The sequence below is a fragment of the Cyrtonyx montezumae genome, unplaced genomic scaffold (assembly GCF_038088225.1).
Source record: "Cyrtonyx montezumae isolate F1298 unplaced genomic scaffold, pur_monq_1.0 scaffold_6, whole genome shotgun sequence".
Taxonomy (NCBI): Eukaryota; Metazoa; Chordata; class Aves; order Galliformes; family Odontophoridae; genus Cyrtonyx; species Cyrtonyx montezumae.
The window spans coordinates 9,712,246-9,728,724 of record NW_027072067.1 but is presented as its reverse complement, the minus strand read 5'-3'; the positions used below and the strand labels follow the sequence as shown (position 1 = coordinate 9,728,724).

General features: G+C 38.2%; 1 protein-coding gene across 1 annotated transcript in view; it reads left to right on the top strand.

Moving 5' to 3' along the window:
- The window catches only part of IARS1 (isoleucyl-tRNA synthetase 1), an 86,804-nt gene that overhangs the window by 33,334 nt on the left and 36,991 nt on the right, over window positions 1-16,479 (top strand). The window contains exons 14-18 of the mRNA XM_065749830.1: window positions 6,415-6,541; window positions 11,397-11,470; window positions 12,034-12,228; window positions 14,272-14,358; window positions 15,001-15,084. Of these exons, the coding sequence (XP_065605902.1) occupies window positions 6,415-6,541; window positions 11,397-11,470; window positions 12,034-12,228; window positions 14,272-14,358; window positions 15,001-15,084 (567 nt within the window). The remainder of the gene's footprint in view (window positions 1-6,414; window positions 6,542-11,396; window positions 11,471-12,033; window positions 12,229-14,271; window positions 14,359-15,000; window positions 15,085-16,479) is intronic.

The window sequence follows — 16,479 nt, the reverse complement described above, 5'->3', positions numbered from 1 at the left end:
TTTTTAAAAGTGTGGATTTTCCGTGCTTCCTGCTGTTCCTGTGTGAGTACCTCAAGAATGAGTGTTTTCACATGTATCAATCAAATGCATTAATATATGAGAGGCTTTGATTCGACCTTTCCAGTCTTTGGTCAGCCTGCTTATTTGCTGAACAGCAGACAGTCTCCCACCTTCTAAAAGGTGTGATCTGAGCACAGTTTATGCCTTTCTTGAGCCATAAGCCCTGACTGGTATGCAGTGCAGAGTGTGGAGCTAACTCAGTGCTTGGAAGTTGATGATTCTTCAACCATGCTTATATGTGTCTTTGTGCAGATGAGGAAGTTGACATTGTAGCAGGAGCAATAGAACTTAAATTATAACAGAGTTGTAGGATGATGTTGGAAAATAGGTTGTTTTGTTTTTTTTGTCTAATGGGGTATTTTATTTAGATTAAGTTAGCAAAGAAGTGCTGAATGGTTTTAAATGCATGTTTTCTTGTGGTTAAATTTTTTTTTCACCAGCATGATCATGTAATACTCATTTTTCCTTTTGAATCAAGGACTATGCTTAGTAATGAACTGTGGGTACTGCTGAGTGGTCTCTGCAGTGAAGTGTACAGCAATTTACGGGCAGTAGATGGCAGCGTTTCCCGATGCAAAATGTGCCGTGGCCCTATTGCCTACAGAAGGATGTTAGGGAAAAATGACTGCAGGGTTTGCCTCATGGTGGTCTAATTTAGTGCAGCATAAGTCAAGATTTTATTGCTGGGTGTTATCAGACATGGTTGTGGATTGGAATTAAACTTTAAGGCTTGTCTCAGTTGATCTTGATAGCTTGTGTTCTGCTCTGTCCTAATTTTGCTGTTTCTTCTCAAAGCCTCCTGAGCAGGGATTGCTTTATCATAAATCTAGCAAGTATCTTTTCAGTCCCAGTGAGTGGTCATCACAAGCCTGTTGTTTATAAAATAAGGCATTACTTGAGCCAGAAAAATTTTGGTTCACCAGGCAACTGTGCTTAGACAACTGGTAAATCCATCTGCATTTGCAGTGTGCTGAATGTCTGCCACTATTAAAAGACAGCAAATATATGACACTACCAACTTGTAATTATAAAGTCAGTAACCATAAAGTCAGAAGGTTCCATGGGAAACTGCAGCATGAGCTACAGCAAAAGCTTCGTTCCTCTCTGGCTTCAAAATACAGAGACTTTTTTTTTTCCTTCATAGATTAAGAATTTTAGCAGCAATTAGCATGTTGTCTAGGTCATACAAGTAAGATAACAGGCTTTTTTAATGCAAATATATCACAGAACTGGAGGTTATGGCTTCACTTAATCTTGGCTTGTGAGGCAGCTGTGTGCTGCTGACAGTATGGTTATGATGCAGTCTGCAGCAGCATTGCAGTCTCACGCTAAAGTGTTTGTTGCTATGGGAACCATGATAAAAAGACTGCAGAAAAACATTGCTATATCAAAATGATTGAAAACACTATTAATTTAGCAAATGTAAGCTGCACATAGGCAGAAAATTATTTTATACTGATGGAAGCAACTTTAACTTGTCTGGGTTGTGTGGTTGTACACCATTATAATAAGATTTCATGAACTAGGGAGGAGAAGCTGTCTGCTGCAGTGGAAACTGTGCTTTGCAGGCAGCTGACCTTTCCTCTTTGCCTCCCCTTTTTTCCCTCTTTTCCCCACCCCTAACCTGGGAGTTTTAATTAGGTCCATGATACAGTATTGCCACTAATTAAAGTGTTAAAAGGGCATAAATAGTTGCCTTATTTTATCTCCTTGAAGTAAAAACCATTAAGAATCAATTTGAGGTTGTGTTGAAGGATGCTTGTTATAAGAGCAGATTAGCATAATGGAATTGAAGACTTTTGAGTCTTCTAAGGATTAGTTAATACGGAAAAACAAAACTGGGTGTTATAGATTTAAAGGTACTTGTAGATATTTCTATGAAATGACATGAGGGTAACTTCTTAACCAGCTTTGATTTTGCTGTTGCAACTCAGTTGTCTACTGTGTTTGCAAGCATGCTACTAGTTCCTGATTCAGGAGTCCCTTCAAGTTGCCAACTCGCCAAACACATCAAATGCTGAGGGCTAATCTGTTATGGGATTTCCTAATTCTTGCTGTTATTGTATATCACTCTGACTCTTGGGTTTGTTTTTCAAATAATTCGTAAGCTCTAGGCCACCCTCACCTCCCAGTTATGAGTCTTACTCATTATATGAAGTTGCATGGATTTTTGAATACTGTGAGTATAACTAGCTGGTGAGAGGAATGTTGTGGTGTGACAAAGAATTAGGGCATCTGTATACAGTATCTCAAAAAACTATTAATGGTAAAACGTATAAGGCTTTTTCTGTGGCAATGTTTGACAACTGCTTATTTCAGCAGTGATATTTGTACTTAGAAGAAAGGATAATATTGCTTTATGACAGCATTCCTGCATCCTGTGGCCGGTGAAGGGTGAGCCAAGTCAGTGTCACGTGGAACACATTTGAGCTTTGAAATGGGTAAGAAGTTGTACTTGGTATTTGCAGTTGTTGTGAACATAAGAATGTCTTCAAAATAAGCATCCAGGGATGGAAACAGTGTCTTAAATCTTTTAATGTGTTCTCTTTTGAATTATGTAGTAATCCAGATTTCTTACATCCTGCACATTTCTCGTTGGAAAGAAGATTCAGAAAGGAAATAAAGTAATCTTAAATCATGCTCTTCCTGTGGTGTTAACTGGTGATGAGACTTCTCTGGATCAGCAGCTGTGGGGACTTGTTGTTAGTTGTGTGCGCTCTGGGACTGAAGAGATGTTCAAATCAGTGTTCACTTGTTTGTGTGCTCTGGAAGCTCTGTAGAATGTAGACTTTGGAGACCAAGTAAAATGGTTTTTCCCTTACTGCATGGAAGTCTTTGCAGCATGTGGATTTAGCAAAATCTCAAAATCTGCTTAAAGAGTGAAAAATCAAAAATGTACATACGTGTCTGGAGTGGATGGAGAATTACTGTCATCTCTAATTTAAATTGGAATTCTTATGTTAGAAGAGATTTACATTGAAGCAAGTTGAAACTGATTGCTTTCACTCAATTTATTATTTGACAAATCAATATTTATTCGTTTGTGAAGTTCAGTTCTATAAACTTCTCAACTGCTGCTATGTCTGTCTTGAAGTTTATTTAGCACATTATCCTGGGTGCCAAGGAAGGTAGAAATAGCCATCATCCCACGCTATTCTGAAGGCATCAGCCGAGAGCTTCACAGCCTGCTGAGACAGCAGCCTTCTTAACCTTGCTACATGTTGGAGAAGGAAGTATGAAATCCTGTCTGTCTCATTTTGCAGAGAAATTTGAAGGTCAAAACTATCACAAACTGTAGGCCACTTGGAAACAAAAGAAAAATTTCTAACAGCGCGGTATCAGGGCTGCAGGAGGACTCCTTTAGAAGTGAAGTCACTGCTTTGATTTCTGCTAAAACTTCTAGAACTACTTGCTGCTGGAACTTGACCTCATCTGAGGTCTGAATCTGCTCAGTGCCATTGGCAGCGAGTTGCTCTGCGTGGACTGTAGCCCTTGTTGCCTTGCTTGTACCAAATTGCAGATTTACATGGATTCCTCAGCATAAATGTCAGAGTTCTGCATTTCAGCTGAAGGACGTTAGTGACAGATACCTGGGGTAAACATGGGAAATGATGGGTGTTGGCATATGGCAAAGGGCTTTTTTGTATCTTCTTGTGCTGTAGAGTATGACTGCTGATGTGGGTGGCCTTTTGTTTGTTTGTGGTTTTTGTTTTTTTTTTTTTTACTTAAAGCTCCTAAATATCCGTGCTGTAAGGATGCCTTGTGCATAGAGCTCAGTATTTGTACTTCAGTATTTGTGCAGACATTTTCTTTCAGGGGACTACATTGGTTTTTGGGCTTAGGTAAGTGGTTTAACTTAGCCCAAAATTTCCTAAAATTTGAATCAGCATCAGTAATGATTTATGGTTTTGTCATGGCCTCAAAGTCACCATTCTGTTCACAATGTACTTGTGAATTCAGATGGAGAAATTAGCTGGGGATTATAAGGAAGGCAGTGGGCTGATAGATTTATTGCAGTACAGGGTTGCCTCATGGTGAGGCCAAGTTTGTTCAGTTATGGTGCTGGGAAGGAAGGGCAGCCTCTGACTGCCTGAACTTTGTTAGTTTTGTAAAATGTCAATGCAGGATGTAGATGGAAGAATAAATAAAAGCTTCCTTAAGTAATAGTACATATCTATGGCAAAATGTTGTCTGTTAAAAGCTACAAAGAAAGTAAGAGGAAAAAAAGCAAAAATCCCACTGCAAAATCCTTAAAGGAAAGCTAGACCTGCTGAAACATTGATCAGGTGTTGGTAACAACGTTGCTAGTAATGCTGTTTCATCTTCCCAGCCTAGTAAAACATGTAAATAAAGGGTGTCTCTGGTTCGGGTTATGGTTTTGTGACTTTTCTTTCTTTAAAATGTTTTTCTATCTCTAAGTCAGAAAGGTCATGCTGAGATAGCTGTAGATGAACCCAGTAAGAATAAATGAAAGGATTAGGCTGTAGGCTTGAAGAGTGCACAACTGCAGAGGGTTTGCTCTGGGTGGGTGTTGAAGTCATTCCTAGTTGGCTGTATCTGCTATGCCATGTCTGGTAGTGTCTGTGTGGTGCTCAGGACAAATCGTTTTCAATAACGTGTTCTTTGAGTGATGAGCTGAAAATATATTTGAGATACAGGCTCTTTTCATTGTGTTTAATGGTTATATTGGTGTTATTTCTGTACTGCACCTCTAAAGTGGTAACAAATCATGGTTACAAATGTGATTTGTAGGAGATGAAGTGGTTTGTGTTTCATGTTCTGCTAAAAATTGTCAGCAGGGTCAGACAATTTTACTAGAAGAGGTAAATTGTGGTTTTGTAGCACAGAAAGAGTGAAGGATCACACCACACACGTTTTTGTGGTTAATGTCCACTTTGGGGATCAAATTAATTTTTCTTGCATGTTTTGAGGAGGCAGAGCTGAAACTCTGTACATTTTAATGCCGCTGGGGGATTGTTTCTGCCTCTAGCTCTGTTAAATGGGACTAATAATTTCAGCTAATCAGTGTCTAACAACTTCTGAAAAATGGAAACTAGTTTAGGAGTGATGTATAGGGAAGTTTTCCACATTAGTGGAATGTAAGTTAAATGCTAATGGTCTTCGTACAGTTTCCACTGGTGTTGAGAGGGTCTCTTAAGGTCAGTACAGAGGAGTTAATGTAAATGAGCCCTACTTGAAGAAATTCTGAGAACCTGCACGTGTTTCTGAAATTCAAAGCTATGTGCAGATAGTTGCTGAGTTTAAAATAATTTTATATTCTTCTTTTAGAAATGTCGAGAAGGTAACTGCTTAAATAGTACTTCATGACTAGTTTTTATTTAGTTAGCATCAAAAAATTTTTAGACCTCCACAGGATGTCACTGGGGGTGAAACTTGATAGAGCAGCTTGCATTGACATCGGTAGATTTTTCCAAGTGATGCTCACCATATTTTATTTCATATATCTCATTGTGCTGGGAGAAAAAGTTGGATAGGCCTCAAAAACACTGCTTTCCTTTATCTGTTACATAATCATTGTATTATTAAACTGTTTTCCGGAAACAATTAATTCTTCCCCAAATCATGAAGGCATTTAGTTTATCAGACAGGCTTGGTAGGCATCAGATTCTCATGTTAACCTTTGAACTTTCCTAAGATGAAGGCTAGCTTTTAACACGTCGAAACATGTCGCAGAGCCTGGTAGTGCTTATTAAATGCTCTAATGTAAGCAAACAGCCACTAGTAGGCTTTTACTTTCTATTCATTTATTTGTAACAGGGAAAATTACATAGAGATAAATAGGACAAAAAAGCTTTTTCTATAGGGTGTGTCTACCTGGCATTCCGCCCCCTCAAAATCTATACGTTGCCTGGCTGCCCATTTGTAATGCTAGGTGTCTTTTCATGTTTGAAAAGTTTTGAGTAGTAACTTGCAGACAAAAATCAATAACTGGTGTATTTTTCTGTATGTAAAGTTAAGCAGTAGGATTGTCATACACACGTAGCCATGATTTTCAATGTTGGACTATCCTGAGGACTTTTGGCCATTGTATGTATTTATTGGATCTGTTGTTGTGCACATCTTCACTGACACACTGTAGAATAAAATAAACGCGTTGTCTTTCACATCTGTAGCTTGTTTCAAGATCAGATAAGTGCAGAAGTAATGGTGTTACTTCGTGGGCAGTGAATACCTAAGTCACACAATAACCACTGTGGTATCTTGAACGTGCTCCCATTTCTGCAGTGTTGTGAAATGAACTATTTTGTGGATGAAATTAAATATGAATGTTCTTATTAGTTTCCTTGTACAGTGAATCTAATGGTAAATTACTATTTCTTATTTTTGGAACAGGGTTCCGGATTTCGTGAGGGAGAAGCGTTTTGGGAACTGGCTAAAGGATGCCCGAGATTGGGCTATATCTAGAAACCGGTACTGGGGAACGCCCATCCCGCTGTGGGTCAGTGATGATTTTGAAGAGGTATGAAAACAAAAGCTCCCATTCAAAAGAAAATACTTTCCATATTACGTGCCTGTTTTGATAGGCTGCTAGTGTATCTTTAGCCACTGCAGTCGTAAGTCATATCAGAATCACACAGAATCATAGGGGTTGGAAGGGACCTCAAGAGATCATCGAGTCCAGCCCCCCCCCTGCCAAAGCAGGTTCCCTACACCAGGTCGCACAGGTAGGCGTCCAGGTTGGTCTTGAATATCTCCAGAGAAGGAGACTCCACAACCCCCCTGGGCAGCCTGTTCCTGTGTCGCCTGTGTAACTTCAAGCTGTCATTTTGCAAACTATTTTCTTGGGCTTCTGCTTAGATATCCGTTAACTCAGGTAAGCCTGAAAGCTCACAGATTTAACATTTAATCTACATGTTGCCACATTCATTAGAGGTGCCAAAGATGTTGCAAAAGGTGATTAGATGCTACTCTGGCTGAGGAGAAAATAAAAAATAAAATAAAAGCAACCAGTCTATTTCAGAGGAAGATGCTGCTGGATTGGATTCGAAAACTGGATGGTATTTGTGTGTCTATAGTAGGTGGTAGATATATGCTAATGTACTTGTGCATGCATTTGTACATTTCCATTGCTGTGGATTGAAAATGGCAAGCAATTTTTCAAGTGTTAAAATTAATTTTATCTTTCCTGGAAGAATTTTCAGTGATGGAAAAACTAATGGGATATGAAAGCATTGAGAAAATAGCAAGGAAAATTTTTAATCTTCTCAGTGCATTTTTGGAATTTCGATACTCTGTTACTTGAAGGCAATTGAGTTGCTTAAGGTGTAAAAGCAAGTCCAGCACTGCAGAAATATGAAAATACATATTGGTGCTGCTATGAGTGAGAGTGTAGCAGGAAGTAAAAAATAAAAAATAAAAATGCAAATCTAGAGGAATGATGAAAACGAATAATGGTAATGCTAGAAATGAATATTCACTGCTTGAGTGGATGCTTTTAGACAGTTCTGGTAATAGCTTTTTCTTAGTGTTTGGGTTTTTTTTACTTGTTACCTTTAACAACTGTCAGTATGAAATGTATTTCTTATTATTCTGCATGGACTAGTTCTATTAGACCCATATGATGAATATTCCTTATGCCGTGGTATTTGGATGGTATTTATGCTGTGAGTGTGCTTGTAAGTTACCTGTAAACCAAGTGCTTCTATCTTCCCTTATAGTGGTTAGAGTTTAATTTGAGGGTTGAGAGTTTAGACCCAGAAGATATGAATCAATGTTAAAATTGAAGTGCTGTGTTCAATATAACAGTTTTCTTTAGATGGAGAAAAGGCTTTCATTTTTGTGCTAATGTGTTTCAAGATTTTTCTACAGCTGAAAAAGACTGTAAAGGATGCAGTACTCCTACACTTCCATTTCATGCCTCTAATAATCTCATGTTTGCTGTCCTGTTCCCTGTGTACGTAGATCATTTTTGCCTTTGTAGATTTGTTTGTTTGTTTTAATAATGGTATAACATTTAGATGCAAGACAAACCTTGGAAATTAACTGCCCTATTCCTTAGGGCTGCAGGTTCTTGAATAATTATAGAAACACCAGTATATGTGCTATTTTTAGCTGTAGCTGTTATGTCTTTGTGTACTCTAGAGACTGACTGTCTCACATGGTTCAGTAGGTTGAACGTAGTTTCTGGACAAGGCTGAATTTAGTAAATTTCATGCTTTTTATATTCACTCCTTTATTGTGTGTGGTAGGTATAGGGAGGTATAGCTTTAAAACTGAAATACTATCAGGACTGATGTAAAAGTATCTGAGTGACATCTGATCTCATATAAGAATAATACTCAGTTTCCTCACTTCAGTTTTAATGTAGCCTTGTGCCATGTGAGATTGCAGAAGCTCCTTTTCATGTATTGCTCTCAAAAGAACACTTTGTCGTATGCAATTATGCTGTGCATATTAAATTTTGTAGAAGTAGTAACAGTTCTTCATTTAATGTACAGTAAGGTGAATTAATTGGTACTAAAGTGAATTTTATTACAAATCAATATCTGGTTTCCAGCAGTTTTATCTTAGCTTGTATTTTATTTTTAGTTGAGCATAATTATCAGGTAGGTGCATAAAAGTATTTAATTTCTAAAGCTTTTGACTGTTACCACATTTTTGCAAACATTTTAATCTTAAGCTCTCGATTCTCAGTGTAGGATTCTTGATATTCTTCTCAGTGATATTCTTCTCAGTGTAGGAGCGCATCTTAGAATGGGTAATTTTTTTCAGTAAAGCAATAAGCTTTTGAAGTAATAAGTGGGCAGTGGTTATTTGTGTAGGACTTGCATACAAATCATAGTTTTAAATAGTGATATTACAGGAATTCTCTTGGGTTATTTCATTGATTGTCACTCACTTCACCTCTGAGCCATCCTCTACTTTGAATGCACCAGTCTTCCAATGTAGATTTGAAACAAAATGACTCTAGCTGTGCTCTCCTGAAGTGGTTTGAAACTCTTTTGGATCTGTTGGAAACATGTATGCTTGGAGGCAGCTTTAGGAACATGTCTTTCAGGTGGCTTCAGCAGTAATTTCTTTTCAATAATTATTATTTGGAAGGCTCCCTTGAAATATCTCGGAATGTCTTGGAGCGCTGCATGACTTCTTTCTATGAACAGTTACCATTCTATTGATACTTAATGAAGCTGAAATAGGAAACTAATAGAACCTAACGCTTATTTAGAACTGTTGCGAGATGGTTTTATTCTTCTGATTTACATGGATAGGCTTAATATACATAGATAAAGTGCTAATGAATGTCTTGTAAGAAGAAATCTTGGCCTCTGATTTCACATTAGGTTTCAGTGATGCTGAAACAATTGAACAGCCCCATATCCCACTCTGCTTGCCTTACTGTTGTCTAAGTGTTGGTTCAGCTGTTTTGATAGTTTAGCTGGCTGAGAAGTGAAGTGCAGGAGGGATCAATAGTAGTTGGGAAAGGGGCCTGCCTGCTAAGCTGATATTGCCATTAAAGATAAATATCGCCTACCTGTGCGACCTGGTGCAGGCAACCTGCTTTGGCAGGGGGGCTGGACTCGATCTCTTGAGGTCCCTTCCAACCCCTATGATTCTATGATCTGAATCTGTTACTGTAATTTGAGAGCATACACCATTCCACAGGAACAAAGGGGTGTAGCCTAATGAAGGACTGGACTTGATTATCATCTGTGTGCTGTATTGTTCTCTTGCCTTCAAACATCTCATGAGCTGTACTTGAGATGGTAGCTCTGCCATTCTGCCCTGGATAGAGGCAGTCTTACTCAGCATGATGGTGTCTGTGTTCCTCTGGGGTTTGAGCTTCTATGAATGTTTACTGTCTGTTATAGGTTCTGTAGATGTACCTGATGCTCAAAATCATACTCAAGTATCGAAAGAGTTGGTGAAAAGCAACAAGTAGTGGGAAGATTTTTTTACCCAGAGCATGCTTTGTGAATGTTGTATTGTCAACTACTGAGGTTTGGAAGATGAAGCAATCATGGTGTCAAGGGTATTTTTCACCCATGCTTCAGTTAATAAAAAAAATAAAAATCCCACAACCTTTTTTCCTGCCAGCAGCACTGAATTAAGCACATTCTACCCTCTCACTTGTATAGGTGTTTATGGGGTCGCATGGTAAATGAGGAACTAATCAATGGTAAAAATAGTTGGTTGCTGAAGGGATGTTTTCAAAAGGGATCAGTTGCCCTGTGCAGGTCACTGTCTGAACTTCAGACTTGGTTATCGTAATCATTGACATACTTTACTTATCTGCTTTATGTCTCTATGGGAAGTGATGAAAAATCTACAAAAATAACATTAAAAGACTAATTAGTAATGCAGATAAGCAGTTGAATCAGGTTGGGAAAGTCATGTTATAAAAACTGAATCAAACTATGTTTATAATCTATGCAATTTGTGACAGTATTGTAGAATTTAATAAATGAAAACCTTTTGGCTATTCATAATTTCACTGTGTATACGTATACATATATTTAAGATGAGCTGTAGAAATTGAGCTAGCTGACTACTATCCAAAAACAATCTTGCAAGTTACGTTATGTGAAAAATTTCCAGCCTACTTACAGTTTCTTTACGTTGGTACATTTAACTCCTTGTTGTCAGATCTGTGTGTCAAAAATCAGTTTTTTCCATGACACTTCTAATTGAAGTGATAGTAGGTGGGATTGGACCTCGATTGAGTATGTGAATCATGACTCCTTTTTGATGAGAGGAGGTCATTAGTGCTTGGAAGAGCAAGCAGTTTAAGCCCATAGCGAGAAGAAAAAAAAATATATCTCCTCTTCTTAGTCTTTCAGAATCATCTGTTGTATCAGCATTTCATGGTGTTGATGTAAATCAGTTGTTGAAGCTTTTTGCTGGTTTTTTTACATGAACTCCTTTGTTAACAGTGAATCTTCTTTTTAATGTGAACAATTTTGTATACCTATGTACTTAGCTGTGAGCTGTTTACAGCTTCCTTTAGCTTCAGAAGGTGAACTTTGAGTCGGAGACTCCTTCCTGTGCAGAGGTTCAGATTGTGGATTTGTACGAGGGTATGGTCTTAGGGGTTGTTTGGGGGGAGAGAGGCAGTACAAGTAACACCCCTCCTTTTTTGTTACCTAAGAACGCATTTGGTCTAAGTCTCTAATTATTCTGATGGGACAGTGATCTCTGATCTCTAATGTGCTGTATCATTGTGGAAGAAGGGGATTTTGCTCAGAAGTTTTGTTGGCTTTTAAGCTATATCTGCTACTTAGGAAGATGCTAATCAACCTACGTTCTATCTAATGCTCTAGGAAAGAAAAAGGTGTGACAGTGTGCAGATTACATGCTGATTATTTTGCCTCTTGCAGGTGGTTTGTATTGGTTCAATGGCAGAGCTGGAAGATCTGTCAGGAGTGAAGGTCACTGATCTCCATCGGGAAAGGTCGGTCACGGGGGCTGTTCATTGGTTGTTAAAAATAGTTGAATGGTTATATAAAATGTTTTCCAGGATTTGGTCAAAAAACCCCAAGTTTTTACAAGATCTGATAGTGATAGGACAAGGGGGAATGGGTTTAAACTACAAGAGGGGAAATTTAGATTAGGTGTTAGGAAGAAATTTGTTACTTCAAGAGTGGTGAGGTGCTGGAACAAGCTGACCAGAGATGCTGTGGATGCCCCATCCCTGGAGGCATTCCAGGCCAGGCTGGATGTGGCCCTGGGCAGCCTGAGCTGGTGGTTGACATCCTTATTTGTGGTGGGAGGTTGTAACTAAATGACCTTTAGGGTTCCCTCCATCTTAAGCCTTTTTATGCTTCTTTCTTCTGTCCTAGGCTCTGTTGATACAAAATCTCTTGAATGTCTTTGTTACAGAAGTTGTCTAAGGAAATACTTGTGGAAGATTCACTAAAACTGAAAACTCATACCTAATGTGCAAGCATAATGTTAACTTTTGGTGCCAATTCTTGTTTTTTGTTTAGACTTCCTCAATCTTTTTCTTTCCCATAGTATTGATCACCTAACTATCCCTTCATGCTGTGGCAAAGGTGTGTTGCACCGGGTCCCTGAAGTTTTTGATTGCTGGTTTGAGAGTGGAAGCATGCCTTATGCACAAGTGCATTATCCATTTGAAAACAAAAAAGAACTTGAAGATGCTTTTCCTGCTGACTTCATTGCTGAAGGCATTGACCAAACCCGAGGATGGTAAATCTGTGCCATATTTTGTTATGTTGCTCCTATCTGGCAAATTATTCTATCTGGATGATCCTTTTAGTGTTGTATAGCTAAGTTATGATGTTTTTTCATAGTAAAATATGAGACATTCTAAAGCTTGATGCTGAAATTTTATTGAGAGATGACATGCTAGTAAGCAATCTAGGTTGGCTCTCATCGAAGTGTTGTGTAGGGCAGCAGGTCATTAGCATGGTCAAGAAGAAACTCAGTAGCTGAATTTTTGTAGAATTTATTTACTGGGAACTGAACACTGATTGAATTTGAAGTCAGAATGTTGTGGATTTCAAGCCCCTGTGTAGGCTATTAGTTCTTGCCCTCTCAATTAAATTAGGAATTTCAGTGTGTGGAGGGGAGAAAATCCAATTAAATTAAAACCTTGTGATTTTAGGCTCTTGCTGTAGTTCACAAAAATCAAGTTTTCTAACTAAGTCTGCTTTTAAGGTCTGAGTGATGCTGCTTACTGATTAATCTCTGTATAAACGCTTTTGGTTGTTGCAAAATATTTCTCAAATCCCAGATTTTCTCTGTTTTATGTTCTCATACATTCATACATGCTTGCATATGTACATTTTGGGCATTTTTAAGCGATTATTGTATTTTTGAAGCTAATATAGGCTGTGCTAAGTGTCAGATTTTTTGATATTTTAAGGTTTATATATTTGTATATAAATGGAATTTGTTTCCATCTGGTAACTTGAGTTACTAATGTTAAATGCCCCTGTGTTCCACAGCACCTCTGGAGTGTGCTTGCCCCGCTAAAAACAAAAAAAACAACCTAAATAAACTGTTAAGATGTCAGCTTTCACGTGTTTGAAAGTTGTTCACATAAGAAACGAGGGAGCTAATGAATTATGAATGTTCAACAGAATCAAAAATAGTTTGAGGTTTTTATGTGAATAAAAGATCTATTTGTGTTAGTTACAAATTCTGGTGAAAAATATAGAAGTAATGCTAAATGTTGAGATTCAGGGCTAATTCTTTCTGTTTGAAATGGAAATGTAAGCGTGGCATAGTACATGTCACATGAACTGCAGCATTGCTTTCAGTGCTATCCTTTGAAGCATGCGTGGGAGACTTGTCAGACGAAAAGGTGAGCTTCCAGTGGAGCGCTCAGTAGAGTCATTAAAGAAAGCACTGGTGATTTGTACAGGAGTTTTCCTCTTTTTAGTGTGATATGAAGGCAAAAGTTGAGGCCACTGCAACATGCGGATGTACTGAACTATCACTGTGCTACTTCATAAAATTATCTCTTTCTTTAAATACTGAGTGTAACTCATGGATTTCAGTTTGCTGATGCTGACCTATCTGCATGCTACTGCTGAAAGCAGCCCTGTATCTTTCCTTCTCTTAATGGGTCTAACAAGATCACATAACCAATTCAGGTGAAAGTTGGCTGTGGAAAAATTACAAGATGAGTTCAAACTGATGAATAATGCCAGTCAGGGCTGTGCTTGTGGACATGACCCACTGTGCTTCAGCTTGAGCTCTGTAGGCAGTGTGCAAATGAGGGCTTTCACGCTGCATCCCATCCTTCAGTAGATTGCTTTATGGTTTTTGCAGTATTAGAGTTGTTATAGATCTTTAGAGTACCTCTCACCTGTTGTTTAGAATACTGAAACACTTACCTAGGTGCATGATGCTCCTGCTTTCCCTTCCTGTTCCTGCGTTTCTGTTAGCTGTCAGGGTTTTGTCTCTGAGTTTGGTATGATCACATCGGCATCACACACCTCCTCTGAATTTCTAATGGATAATCAAGTCATAGATATTGACACACTCAACACTAGATGCCTGTGTTTGCATACAACACGGTATGCTACAGTATGTTATGAAGAATAAGGTCTATTAAAGAGATCTGTTTACAGTAACCTCTGAGTCTTCGCTATGTAAGTGTTCCATATATTTAATTTTCAAGTTTTTTAGGGTACAGCATTGTGATAAGAATTCCAGCTGTAATGATCTGCCCATTCTAGCTGAGCATATTTAGGAAATAATGTTTATGTTGCCTTTTTTCAGGTTCTACACTTTGCTGGTGCTGTCCACTGCTCTTTTTGGAAGACCTCCATTCAAGAATGTAATTGTAAATGGCCTTGTTCTTGCCAGGTTAGTATATAAGCTCTTTCACAAGCTGATTTGTATTCAAAGAATGCTTCACTGAAGTCCCTGAGAATTGTAAATGAAATCTCAAATCAACTTTAGAGCAGTGAAAACTTGTTGGGGTGGTATTGGTGTTTCACTAGAGAGGAGGTACTCAAGATTGTGAGGTTTATACATCCCAGCTGTGTGTTGCACTTACTGCTTTCCAGTAGGATTGGACTTTCCTAGAAAGAGAAAATGAGTAGCAAGTCAGACTGGGAAGGGATTGGAAACAAATGATATGATTATAGAGCAAATGAGATTAGAAATGTAGTTGTAGATGTAAGAGAAAAGGGAATCAAATGTTGTTATTTATCTATTACATCTTTTTTTGTCAGTAGGTGGGAGAGAGTGACTCAGAGCAAGTGTGCTTTCACCAGTTTCTCCAGGGAAGATGGATTTACTGCTTGAATGTGTAACTTGGGGGCCTTCTTCTGATGCTGTCATGGGTTCAGCAGTCGTAGTGGAGTGGTGTGCTGGTGTATCATGTCTTTGCTACTAAGGATGTAATAGGACAGAAAAAAACAAGCTGAATTTGAAAGAATTCTTTACTTGCCTGTTTATTACATGAACTCTGTTAACTTATTTCTGTGTTCTTGTATTTTCCAGTGATGGCCAAAAAATGAGCAAAAGGAAAAAGAATTATCCTGATCCAATGGCTATTGTAAATAGTTATGGAGCTGATGCACTAAGGTAAGATTTTTTTAAGTAAGCATAATATCTGTTTTGGTTTCCTGGTTTGAACACACACGTGCCAGTAGAGCTGCTCATAGGCATTTGTCTATTTTGGAAAACTCCGGACCTGTAGGGCAGCTGGCTGTCTGAGAGGGTGAACTAAGGAACCAGCAGTGGTTAGTGCCTTCTTCTGGGCTGCTACAGACTGAGGGTGTTCTGCTGAATGGAGGCTTTTTGTCTGAAAATGTCTCCAGTTGTTTGTATGGCATGATACCACTCAGGCTTGCATGTCTGCTACTGCAGCTTTTCATTTGAGTTGACCCAGTGAGAGCTGAATGGTATCTGTATGAATCAGTCCTATCAGTTTTCTGCTAGTTATGGAAAGCTTACTGCATAGTGCACAGATTTGTTTGCTGCTTATAGTATCCATTTTCTAAGGAGGAGAAAGTTTTTCTTTTCCATTGGTAGAAATGTACATTATGTACTTGTAGTAGTGAAACCAGAAGAGCAGAAGTGGAGCAGTGTCCTGTGTGTATATAAATTCTCCTACTGGAGATTAAACACACAGTTGAAGTGTTTCATTAAAAATATACAAACGTGTAAACATAATTAAGCATTTCCCTGGTACTTTAGGTACTCTAACTAGGTATATGAAGTGGTACCTTGAGATAAAGGTACAAGAAAGACATATTAATATGAGTGAGTATACTACTTATGCCTTTCTCAAGAGCTGTGTCATTCTATTTATATATAAGAAAACAGACTGTCACACACTTGATTATACACTACAACTGTATGTGGCAAGGATTGGTCTGAATGAAAGCTGAGTGTGCTTGAGGTTTTTGTTTGTGGAAGACACTGCTGTATTCTAGGTGATTTAAAAACAAAAATCAATGTGAAGCTCTTTATTTTTTTTGAGCTTTAGCATTTTAAAAACCTAGTAAATGATCTTTGTGTGTATGCTTACAGTGGAGTGTTGGATAGATTTCTCAGATTTGATCAAATTGTTCTTTAAAAATAGTCAAAGTCTGATTAGCAGAATGTCAGTGAATCTGTAGCTGAAACAATGAGTGAAAAGACTTTGGGTTATTCATAGCAGAGATTTTAAATCACAAGTGATGTTTCAGCTGAAGCAATCTGCCTTCTTTGGTTTTAAATCTAAAATACCAGAAGTTGCACTTCCATTATTCATGTTTTTTGCTTTCTGAAAAGCTAATTCATTTTTTCTGCCTGTATACTCATTCTTTAATGTCACATTTATTTATACCTACACCCACACTGAGAGTAAAAAGCATTACAGACCAGGCTCATTTATGGAGGGAGCTCTGTGATTCAGTTGTCTGTGCTTATTCACTGAAGCACTTGATGTGTTCTGTTTATAGAAAAAGCTGCAGTTGAGTTTTTCCTTGGCAC